This window comes from Sander vitreus, chromosome 15 (genome assembly GCF_031162955.1).
Source record: "Sander vitreus isolate 19-12246 chromosome 15, sanVit1, whole genome shotgun sequence".
NCBI lineage: Eukaryota > Metazoa > Chordata > Actinopteri > Perciformes > Percidae > Sander > Sander vitreus.
This window is the reverse complement of record NC_135869.1, coordinates 21,599,055-21,611,653: the sequence shown is the minus strand read 5'-3', so window position 1 is coordinate 21,611,653 and position 12,599 is coordinate 21,599,055. Positions and strand designations below refer to the sequence as shown.

General features: G+C 41.4%; 1 protein-coding gene across 1 annotated transcript; it reads right to left on the bottom strand.

Annotated features, from left to right (window-relative positions):
- Positions 1-2,811: 2,811 nt before the first annotated feature.
- Positions 2,812-10,329, bottom strand: gtf2f1 (general transcription factor IIF, polypeptide 1). The gene is made up of 14 exons (XM_078269851.1): positions 10,221-10,329; positions 9,683-9,754; positions 9,472-9,518; positions 8,904-8,976; positions 8,525-8,718; positions 7,467-7,637; positions 6,303-6,511; positions 6,005-6,155; positions 5,836-5,891; positions 5,031-5,162; positions 4,816-4,886; positions 4,428-4,566; positions 4,141-4,279; positions 2,812-3,412 (listed from the first exon to the last, which is right to left on the bottom strand). Exons 2-14 carry the CDS (start codon positions 9,692-9,694, stop codon positions 3,208-3,210), a joined length of 1,599 nt encoding a protein of 532 aa, XP_078125977.1. The 5' UTR covers positions 9,695-9,754; positions 10,221-10,329; the 3' UTR covers positions 2,812-3,207.
- Positions 10,330-12,599: the final 2,270 nt, after the last annotated feature.

Sequence of the window (12,599 nt, the reverse complement as noted above, 5' to 3'; positions counted from 1 at the left end):
TCTAGTGTATGTCTAATCATCTTTTAATCTCTAAGGAGTTTCACATTAAGATATTATTAGATGGTCATTTCAGCAACACTTATCTTAAATATCAAATTAAACTGTTTGGAATCATTTAGAAAGAGTCTAAGAAATAAGGACCATACTATAATCATACATAATCAAATAGTAATAGAAACAAGGGACTCATCATCCCAAACAGTCCCATAGTAATCCCTCCCTCCTTCATATGCAAATAAGGAATATCTTGCTAAACAAAGTACATACAAATGGCTGTGAACTGAACACCACCTCTCCAAAAGTGCTCATACACAATTATACACACACCACACCAGGATGTACTGCAGCCTGCAGGGTAATACAAAAGTCGGTTACACCTTGAGAGCAAACAAAAAAAGAAAAAAAATCTGTTTACAAACTTTACTTACATATTTGCAGATTACTGAGATTTCAAACCCTATTTTAGTTTTCTATATGAAGCATATTTACCAAAAAATGTTTCTGTATTACGTTTCCATACACTAGTGTTGATAACGTCAGTTTTAAATAGTTGGGACAGCTGTTTACAGATAGATGTGCCGATGTGGACATGGACTGGAAATTGAAGGTAATTTAACTTCTAACGTTAACCTTAACGGCTTTATCGGCCTGTCACCAACAGTGGAAGCCGGGGAAACAACAACAAGGCACTTCTGAACTTGTTCAGACATTCCTGATGATTCATTTAAGGTCATCATACTAAGATCTTCCAGTACACTTTTGCTGCACCTATACACTGCAGCTGTTTGTTAGTCTCTTATGCAATGTCATGCTACCAAATTTATTTTCTGAGTTGTAGTGATAATCGTTGGGTTATTTCTAATATACATATGGAGTGTGAACAGTTTGATTATATTTCACATTTTACTGTTTTCTCTATCTTAAAGATTCATCAAAATGAAATATTAGAGCAGTTGCATATGAATGAGGTTGTGAGCAGGGATCAGCCTCTGTGTCTGTCCCCGGCCCCTTCTTTGTTTCCTTAACCATCAATTCTGGTAAACTGTACAGTATATAAACATGGGCCCAATCCCAAAGTCCAGACTCAGACTCACGGACTTTGGTGCGCGTTCTCGCAAAATTCGTAAAGGGTTTAGGGTCGTCCTCAGGACTCACTTTGGGATTGGGCCAAGTCTGTGTTCCGTCCACTAACGTGTTTAGTGTGTGGTTATGTCAAAATGTGTGTTTCTTTATGCTGCAACATGTAGTACAAGCTTAAAAACAGATTCACTATTTAACTGTATATTTACTGGGCTTTTCATTTTTGACTCTGTTATATGCACTTTATTTCAGTCATCCTCTGATCTGTTAGATGTTAAATGATTGTATCATGTTTTGTTCTAATGCAATGTTGTACTACTGGTTTGCCTACTTTTGACAGGGAACGTTTTGTTCTTTGGTAGGGTGGTGCACAGGGAGTTTTTGCTCAAACAAATTAGTTACAGTGGCCCAATGCTGAAACACAAATGTCAGATACTTAACGGCTGAGTTAACCAGTCTGGTCTCTGAATTGTAAAAGCTGTATAGTTACAGATTGATTGTTTACCCGCAGAAATGACAGTACATCTTTATGATTAGCGTGAAGCTTAAAAAAAACTAAAGACGTTAACCAAAAAAAAGGTTGTACTTCGTGTCTTCATTAATTCATAGGTGTGTTTTGGCCATAACATGCAATAAACCAATCAGAGTGTCAGCTCCCATTCTCTTTAAAAGCCAGGTGCGTTTGTACCTTGTCGCATTGCTATTATGATGGCGGATTTGCACCGTAATAGTTTTATTTGTAATCTTTTGCATGTTTGTGTGCTGCTGCGCTTCCTTGTGTGTGTGTGTGTGTGTGTGTGTAACAAGCATAGTGTGTGCGCTGTGCATAAGCCTAGGCGCATTTTACTAATTTGCTGTTAAAATAACAATGAAATGCTACGTTATTGACTTTGGACCAGGTTTTTGTTGGTCACTGGCGCGATCACTTCCTGCTGCCTCAAGATAGCAATACGCCAAGAATGTGTATTTGACTATTGTAATGATGATTTGGTCTTAAAAATTCAGTTAATCATAATAAATGATCATAGTATTTTCAACCTTTGATACTAAGCATTGCTGTGTTCGCAACCTGCAGTATAGGGCAAACAGAAAAGAAAACATAAAAATCAATCACCTGTCAAAACCATGCAACAGTGGTAATAATCAGGCCATACAGTGTGAACTGTTTGCTACGATTACATTTCACGTGTGTTTTGATTGCACTTTACGGTACAGTTCTGTTGTAATGTGTCACTTTTTACCCAAAGGGTGTAACAGGGAAATGATTATGCAATGTCCTGGTAGCTTCCACTGTTAACAAAATATTTGCATTAAAAAGGTCCACCTACCATCCCCTAAATCCCCCTGAATTTAAGCTTGAAACAACTAAAAAGTGACTAAGTCTGACGAATAAGTAAGTTGTTACTACAAAGTTCAGAAGAACTACACTGAATAAACGTAAAAAAATAAAAAATAAAAAAAGGTTTACCATGGTCTCGATAGGGTATGTGGTTTTGTCAGGGAAGACGCAACTGGACAGGCAAGACACGACCCTGGTGACACCCATCTCATGGGCTGTTTGTAGGACGTTGTCATTGGTTTTGATGTTGTCTCTCTGTAAAGGTGTCAGACTGTCAGACTGGCCATTACAGTTTAAAGACTGTAGTTTCTAATTAATTTAATTAAAAAGTTTTTTGAAACCAAATATACTAAGTGTAATTGTGGGATGGGGTCCAAAGCATTACACAACCACAGATTTTAAATTTTATTGGAAAAGAAATTCTACCTCAGAAAAGCAAGACTTTTTCTAGTTCTAGGTTCAAATGTTCACACATGGAGAAAAACTATAGAAATCCAGTAGTTTTTCACTCAACAATAACACGGCTTCTATTATTTAATGTGAGATATCAGGGCATGAAAAACAAATGCAGGATGCTTAACAAAATACTTCTTGATAAACGCCACCTGGGATGACAGTTTCGACTTCAGATCCTGTGGCGTGTCGCAGGACAACTGGTTTTAAAAACGGACACAAAATCTCTCCTTCGGGGGTGTTCATGGTTTTCTGACCGAAGAGGTTCATTTCAGCCCTTCCCCTCCCTTCTCCATCCTTTCCAACCTCGCCGCTCCGTACCTCTCGTCCACCGGTTACTCAGTGAGGTAGAAGTGCATTTTATCGTTTACGTTCTTGCGCTCCGGATTGAGACGCTTCAGGATCTGTGCCAGCACGTTGACAGTCTGCTCACTGCTCAAACCTGTGCGCTTGGTCTGGAACTTCTTCAGCAGGTCTTTGGTGGTCATCGGTTTACGGATCAGGTAACGCCGGACCGCTTCCTCCGTTAGCTGCACATCACTATGGAGTAGACAGATAGCAAAAGAACACAGTTTCTACCCTGTTCTTGAACACCCAGTTAACGCCCACCTTACACCAAACGACTTCTCAAGGGATTCCACTGTCACAGATCAAACGTGTTTGATATTATCGGAAGTCTGAAGTCTCGGTAGTGAAGTCAAATCATGTGAACATTGTCAACAACCAATGGCTGCACTCCCTCCAGCACCAAACAGGAAGCAGCAAACCAGGTAAAGCCAGGGTCGTTTGGTTGCTATAGCGCCGCGCTAAGCTAAACGCTAAAGAGGGAAAGTTGCCGATTTTCTTCCCTTCTGAAGCGTGTCATCCAACGGGAGATTTACCGGCGGATAAACCCGGCCCTCCGGGTAATGCTGCCATTCATCTGCATGTACGGCACAACTGAAGATCGGCAAACTTTCCCTTAAGTTACCAGCTAACACTAGCGGTTGCTAGCTAGCTTGGTTACCTTTTTCAAAACAAATCTAGTTGTTGACCCTGCAAGATCCCCAGTCTTTACATATTATGGCTTTAACGTTAGATGTGAGATGATTGTCTTTAGATGTAAGGTGGAGTCAGACTGTAGTCTTTTCAAAGTCCGTTCAAAGTCTTACAGTGTATGGTAGGCATACACTATATTTTATATCTACTACTTTCCCAGGACCGTCAGAATAATCAAATCATTTAAGATTTCTTGGAGGCATAAAGGAAGACTGGTAACAGTCAAGTACCTTGAGCTAGGGGTGGATTTGCCGGATGGGGGTTGAGGCGTACTCTTCCCAGAGGGAACAGGGCTCTGACTGCTGGGCTCCATCTTCAGTCTTTTGGCAGCGGGTGAGTCAGTGCTAGGACCCGGAGTCGGTCTCTTACCTGCGAGAAAGGGAGATTTAGTTGAATTGGAGGAATAATGCAAGTCTTCAGTTTCAGAGTAGATGGCCACTTTTGAAGGTTCCCCATGAATACGTTGGTATGTCATGTGTCTTATTTAATTATAATGAATTGGTGTGTGAGCAAACACCTTGCTCTAGCTTGCTGGCAGCAGCACGGAGTGTATTGGAGGTGGAGGCAGAGTCTATGGATGGTGTCCCGGGGCGACTGCCAGTCCTGGAGCTGCCTGCAGAGCCGCGTCCTCCACGTTTAGGAGGCGTGCGCTTCTTCTGAGGAGGGGAAAATTAGACATTTGATGAGAAAAAAAAAAAAACTGTACAAAAATTTAAATACAGAACCATTCAGCCCCCAAAATTAGTAAGTAAGACATCTGCTGGTGTACAGAATTTTCTGTACAGTAATTGAACATATTTCTCATTTTACTAGAACTGTGATCGACACATTATTGACTCTTAGTAACTGATCATCATGTTACTTATGATCAAGTCGAAGGTGACGCAAAAACAAAAAAATGGTACCATGAACAGAGCGGAGGCCGTCTCTCCCTCGATGTCACTGTCGTCGGAGCTTTCCGACTCGCCGCTGCTGTCTGGGACACATAAGACCATACGACTCATCATAATATCACTCGTCTTCATGCATCAAGCAGAAGGGAGTGTCATTAAAAATAATCGAGACCTCCGTAAAAGTATGCATTTAGTCAAACCCTCATCCGTCTCCATGAGGTCTGTACCTTTTTTCTTCTTTTTTTCCGTTTGGACCGGGGTTTTCTTTCCTTCGTCTTCTTCCTCCTCCTCTTTTGCTTCCTCTTCATTCTGTTTCTCCTCCTCACTCTCTTCCTCACTTTCAGACGCCTCATCGATCCCTATACAGGACAAACATTTGGAAGGAAAACGGTCTCAATACCAATCGTTCATCCAGTAAAGCCAATGGGTCAAAGACACTGAAATGCACTAAAATACATGTTTGCTGACAATGTAAGTACACTGAGAGAAGATTCTTATTATACCCATACACACGATATCCCTACTAGGGCTGGGCGATATGGAGAAAATCAAATATCACGATATTTTTGACCAAATACCTCGATATCGATACCGCAACGATATTGTAGTGTTGACTATTGGTGCTTTCACAAAATATTTACACAATGAGATTTTTGATAAATAATCATCAGTAATGTGGATGTAATGACTAAGTGGGTAAAGGCAAATAATAGAACCGTTACAACAGTCTGGTAAGTTCAGAAAAACGGCCGCTTTACTGTGATGTAGCCTTTGAAACCAGGAAAAGACGCCACTTATGCCATATTACGATATGACGATATCCAAAATCTGAGACGATATCTAGTCTCATATCACGATATCGATATAATATCGATATATTGTCCCAGCTCTAATCCCTACCAGCCAAACGTATAGTAGTGACCAAGCTCTACGTTTCATTGTGTACTTTAAACATGCATTAAGTCATCACTGTCTTCTTTTCTATATTCAATAATTAATAGATCAGTAGTGTTCAACGGCACAAGGTCTGACCTTTGGGGTGGTGCTCTGCTTTGCCGGGCTTTCCCTTTTCGAGCTCTTCATCTGAACTGCTTTTGAAAAACAGAAGTACATGCTAGTAAAAGAAGAAACACAACCAGCAAAAACGTCGATGTAGTTTCCACAAAGAAGTCTTTGCGTGCCACGACGCGATGGATCTGACCTGCTTTCATCGGACATGTAATCCACCTCTAGACCCTCGTAGTCACCGTCATCGCTGTCCTCCAAGGCCTCTTTGTCACTGCTCTTTCTCTTCTTCTTCTTGGCTTTTCCTTTCCCTGTGGCTTTTTTCGCCTTGGTCTTGCCCTCTCCATCTGTCAGGGGGCGCGAAAAAAGAAAATCACACAATGACAGAGGGAAGGGAAATGTGGATAAGGTATGGCAGAATAAAAGAACACTGAATACTGTAAATCCTGTTTTTAGTGGCTGTCTTAAATCCCATCCCGTTTCTTTCTTCTTACCGTCCCCCATACTGCTGTCACTGTCATCGCTGCTCATCTCCAGGTCCTCTTCCAGGTCGTGAATGCGCAGGTCGCCCCCTCTCCCACCCCCCTTCTTTTTCTTCTTCCCCGACTTCTCGTTCTCGTCATCATCATCATCCCCACCACGCTCCTGCTCCCGGAAACGTCTCTGAAGCATGATGCTGAAGTGATTCACCACCTTGTTTCTTCTGTAAAACGAGGGGAATTTCTGATAATGTACTCGGAAGTCGGATTTTCCGAGGTCAAAGTCAGAAACATGCCCCCTGACCTCGGCTTGCCGAGCTCGGAACTCGGACAACCTCCGAGTACCCCGAGCTCAGAATCCAACATGGATGCATCAACAGTTGTGAAAGCCGTAGTGACATACAGTTAGGATTGGGCATCGAGAACCGTTTCCTACTTGGAATCGTTTCAAAAATTACGATTCCAGTAGAATCGTTTCTTTATTGGAATCGTATTTCAAATCCGATCACCGCTTCCCAATTTAATAATGCGCAAGTTTTGGTTTCCGAAGCGGCCAGGCGCTCGCTTGTTGTGTTGCAGCCTTGGAGCACAGTAAGAAACGCTCTACTCTGGCTTTATTTTACACTGAAAAAAACCCGGTGAAACTGCAAACTGTTCCTCTCATTTGTGAAAATAGGCATGTGACCCGTTTCAACTCCACCCCTCAAAGAATCGGAATCGATAAGTACCGGAATCGAAAGGAAGAATCGAAACTGGAATCAGAATTGTTAAAATCCAAACGATGCCCAACCCTACATACAGTTATAAGCACTTTTGTCTTATTGGTGTCTCACTAAATCAGTCGTACACACAGTGCTGTCCAACTTCTATCTGTGGACATACGCTGTTTGTATGTACAGAAAACAGCATAATGCGTTGTTATCAACTGGTATGGCTTACAATGGCTAACCTGGCTAGAGCTAACCCCACAATGAAGAATCAGACTTGTAAATGGAATGCATTCAACTCAGGTGTGATGTTATTCCCAGCTCCGGCTTTCGAGTTCCACGGTAAATGGACGGACTATAAGTGTTTGACAAACTTGCACCAGTTGAGTAAGCTAATAAGTACTTATATATATATACACATTTTCTTCTTTACTACATACAACCACCCCTGCCTGTTCCTCCCCTCTCTTACCTGCCCCACTCCTCCTCAGCCTCCTCAGCAGTGAGCGTTCGGTGCTTGGCCTGCGGTGTAAAGTTGTACCAGCCGTGGACAGGGAAAGCCTCGAAGGCTCCATCGGGACACTGTGTAAAGATGTAGTAGGATGCATTTTCTGTAACACCGCCCTTCTTCAGACCTTTGAACCTGTACACAGACCGAGGGAGAGAATAGCTGTATTGTTAACTGTAGGGATCCCCCGTCAGACCTGCATTTGTCTATATCCACGACCTTCCACTTCTGGGATTGCTCCGTTGCCGCCGGAAATTCCGCCGTATGTCCTTCTTATCGGCCGGATGTCCGTTACCTTACGCTTTCTTTGTGTTAGAATTTTAAACTCCTGTGGATTTATGAGGACTATGGTTAACTGCTCCTCAGATCTCTGCAGGTTGAATCCAGACAGCTAGCTAGACTATCTGTCCAATCTGAGTTTTCTGTTGCATGACTAAAACTACTTTTGAACGTACACGTGTTCCATCAAAACAAGTTCCTTTACGAGGCTATTTTGCAGCGGCACCGGGGCCCGGCGCAGCGCTTAGCCAGCCCAAGACGATTGTGATTGGTTTAAAGAAATGCCAATAAACCAGAGCATGTTTTTCTCCCATCCGGGAATGCTGTGTCGACTAGCCGGACCCTCATATGCAGCGCTGTGGATTAAGGTCTGGCAATGACAGACTACACCTGCATATACGCATGGAGAGAATTTGACAAAATAATTATTATTTTTATTTATTTATTTTTTATATAAATGTAGGTATCGTGAACTGACTTTAAAAAGTACAAAGAACACATTTCAGCCATGCAAGGGCTTTTAAAAACACAACAACTTCATCTTTCCTGCCTACAATCCTCCATGATTCCAAGTAGTTGGCTGAGAGATTTGTGCAATTAATAGCTCATGTACAAAAACATGTCAGTTTCAGCTACTTAATAAATATGTGTGCGTTCCTCCGGGCCTAACGGGTTCAAAGAGAGATGGGTTGGTTAAAAATGAGGGTGAATCAGAAGGGAAAGTAAAGAGTTTTTCTGCCCACCTCTTGCCGGCCTTGCCATTGACCTTGAGAATCCAGGGCTGGTCCTCCACTTTGAACTCACGTGTCACAATACCATACTTCTTCCGCCGTGCTTCCTCACGCTGCTTTTTGCCAAACTCACTGCCGGCCGCGCCTTCCGCTGACTCTTCCTCCCCATATATCCGCCGAGCACTCATGTCTCTTTCCATACGAGCCTGGGGAAGGAGATGTTTAGAAGTGTAAAACTGAAAGATGGTAATATGGCCGCTAAGTTCCTCATCTTAGAGTTCAGAACATCTGTATTCTTGTATCCCCCTATGTGTTCTTTCTAGGGTAATTACACTGCAGGGAGTGCAGCTAAAACTATCTGTCATGTATCAAATCCTGACATGAAGCCCACCTGTGTCCAAGTTGAACAGTTGACTCTGTCTCCTGAATTGAAAGCCATGATGTTGTACTTCTTACTGGTGTTTCTACGGGACAGACAAACCGAAATGCAAACAAATAGTAATTATCTTAACCTGCTATTGAGGGTCACAGGAAAAGTTGCCAGATCATAACTAATTAAATGCAGATACACAACTACATACCTATTAACACCTACAGTATAAGCAATTCATCAAGCAGTCCAATAAATCAATTTCTACTTGTAAAGGCACATTTCAGCATCCACATCAGGGCAAAGGGCTTCAATAAAAGGTTAGTACATACTGCACAGATGCAACCATTTCATGTACAGTCACACATAAACTGCCAGTGAAGTTTTAGAGTAATCAATACATGTTTTATGCAAATGTTTGCCAAAAAAAAAGTAGTTCTGAAAGCCTTGTTTTATTATCACTTCTTTTCTCAAATCCATGTGAACACTGATGTACACACAACATCCCTGCAAGAAACACAGTCGACAGAGAGGCGGCTTATCCAGACACTTTTCTGCGGATCTTTGCATGTCAGTCCATGTTACTCACTTGGGGACTCGCACTGTGTATTCTGTGGATGAGGAACTGCTGCCCCCCTGTAAAGCAAGCAGATTCAGGTTTTATTTATTATTATTTATTTTAGAGGGCATTGTGTCAGCAGCAATTTGTTTTATTCCATCTGAAATGAAATTGGAATTATACGGTATGCAGTAGCATCGAGATTTAGTGTTTTGCACTTTAGAGGAGAGTAAAAACTTACCAGAGAAGTCATGGTTGGTCGTCTCTCTGGATTTACTACACATCAGCAGTTGCTTCAGACTAGTTGGATACACTATTAAAAAGAAGAGTTTCGTAAATTAACCAGGTTAAAATGTAAATCAAAAGCGAAGTGGCCGTAGCGCTTATTCATCACTATTTTGTTGGCAAGTGGAAGTGTTTGTGAGTTACACTGAGAGAGCCGACAACGACAGATTAAATGTAATCCCCGTTAGGGTTAACCAGCGTCACATTAATAATACAAAAGTAAAACGCAACACAAAACTTGATAACGTCCTACACTGAGCGATAATTTTTTTTTCTAAAGGTTTTGTAACGTTACCGTTAATGTTAGCATCTGATGCTATTAGAAACAGCATCAACAAGCTTAGCAAGCCGTTTTCGCTGCAGTCCATTGGCGAGTGTTAACGTTAACCGTATACTACAGCTTCAAACTCACGTGGCGTGTGTATGTGTAATAAAATGGACACGCACATACAGAAATGAAGACATTAAACACAAAATATCTGCATCTGGTTTACCCGGTATGCGCAGTCTATGATACTCCTATTGTACTTGTCCCGGTCTTATAAATAGGCGACAGGAAACGTAAACTAAAAACGTTGGTTCCTCGCATAGACAGTCCTCGTATAGACAGTAAAAGAAAGGTTCCTCGTAGCCATCTCCATCCATCCTTTCTTTGTTTAGCTCATGGGGGCTCTGTACCCCATGAACAACACCATACATGTGAACAATAGCAATGAAGATGCCCATTTCATAATAATGTAGTGATCTATTCCTCATTCTGGTGGCTCTATTTTGAAAGAATTAACCTTTGCAGGGAGGCTACATACAAACAAAGACACATTCACACAAAAACTATTTTAAATAAATAAACAAATCATACCCCAAGTACAACTCTACACAGTCCAGCAAGGCTAATCCATCAACTACAGTTGGAAGAGTTCCAACATTCAGTCATGTCAGGTCATATGTTGAATAGCCTATATGCACAGTCTTCTTAACTTCAGGAGTTCAAATATTCATTAACTTCAATTTTAAACACAGGAAAGAAGGGTTTAGAGCCAGAGCCCCCAAACTTACATTTGTGGATATGATATTTAGCAAGCTGAAATAAAAGATGTATTATAAAATAGCCTACATTCCTTTCCTACACTTCACCACACAAAATAAAACATCCTTAAAACAAAAAGAGAACTCTGTAATAAAATAAGTTTGGATAAACTCAAGAACATCTAACCAGAAGTTCTCTGTGTAGGAACATTTTCAAAACAAATGGGAACTATTTCAATCTGACAGAAAGAGCATTCAAATTCAATATTTGGTTTATACAAGGAATTGCATCAAACACAGTTGCGTACCAGTCCGTGTATGCACATTTGTAAAAAAAAAAAAAAAAGATAATTAATTGATAGTTTGTTTTTCAGGAATTAGAAATTTCTGCAAAAAAATCTGAATAACTCTACAGTTAGAAAGTACTTTACCAAAAAAAATAAAGATTTGTTTTTGTAGAGACTATTATGTAAAATGTAACATCTACTTTAAGGCTACAATGCCATTACACCAGGCCGATTGAAATGGCGGCCCAACGGCCACACCGGCCCGGAAGCAATTCACCCCCAAGTGGCCCAGCCCGGGTCTTAACAGTCCCAACCAGAGAAGCAGAAAAAACGAGAAAAACATGTTTAACAAGCCTACCGATAGTCTTACAGAAATTCCCACAGTAGTGGGATACTTTGGCCTAGCCTGCAGTATAGGCCATGAGAATGTAACACAAAAATGCAGCCTATTGGTAACCGTCTCTGGTGGTAATGGCAGAAGTCCTGTGGTATAACCACCCATAAAACAGTGGGTATAACCTGAAAAAAAAAACACGTCTTTTTCAACCCTGAAGCAAAATGGACAATGAAAACCTTTGGTTTAACCCTCCTTGGACCATAAACTATAATACAGACAATGGCTTGGACTGAAAAATACTTGTATATTTTACAGCCAAATCCAAACCGATGTGTTTAGTTTGCAATTATGTGTTGCAGTATTTTAATATTACAATATACGGAGGCTGCACAGTGAGAAACACTGGTTGTTCCAAAAAACTTTGACGGTCGAGGGATCACAGGAGAGGGCTGCAAAAGTTGGATTAATATTTGTCATAACGTGCTGGCGGCTTTACTGGCTACTGAAAATGTGTGGCCCCACCATTTCTAATTGAATAGCCCTGCACTACACTGGAGTAACCATAACGCCTGTTGGAGTTGACGGTTGCTGACATTGTTCATAAAGGAACCATACGCTGCCATCCGGTGGACAGATTGCGTAACTACACCCAGAAGTGCCACTATGCAATTGTTTCTAGCTTTGTACTAGGTGTACAGTTGTAGGTACTCGATGGACCACAAGAGGGGAACCCACTCGTGGATATAAATGCACACGTTGATTTCGGTAAAACTAAATCAAGAGTGTATGGCTGCAGCCTGAAGACATCCTGTCTCATCAGTGGTGTAGTCTAATGTATTGCAGTGGGTATACTGTACTGTATATGTATGGGAATGGGACATTGGGGAGGGGGAGGCATATCATATAGGGGGGTCTGGGTTCCCTTCCACCAGGGAAATTTTGAGCGTCAAAGACTTCATTTCCTGCATTCTGATACACTTTTATGAACCAATTTACTGTGGAAATACCTTTATTTAGCCTGTGCAAAAAAAACAAACACAGATGACAATTCTAAATATATGTCAAAAATATAATGGAAAGTATGTTGTTGCGTGTCATTGAGCATTTTTAAGTGGGTATATGGAAATCCAGGAGCTTTCTTAGTGGGTATACTGCGTATCACGTAGTATACCCACTACACTACTGCGTCTGCCATCCTGTGTCATACCTGGGCGTGACCAACC

Coding starts and splice junctions, on each gene's coding strand:
- gtf2f1 (XM_078269851.1), bottom strand. Junction 7,638..8,524: donor AATGGCAAGGCCGGCAAGAG/GTGGGCAGAAAA, acceptor GTCTGTGTACAG/GTTCAAAGGTCTGAAGAAGG. Junction 5,892..6,004: donor TACATGTCCGATGAAAGCAG/GTCAGATCCATC, acceptor TTTCAAAAGCAG/TTCAGATGAAGAGCTCGAAA.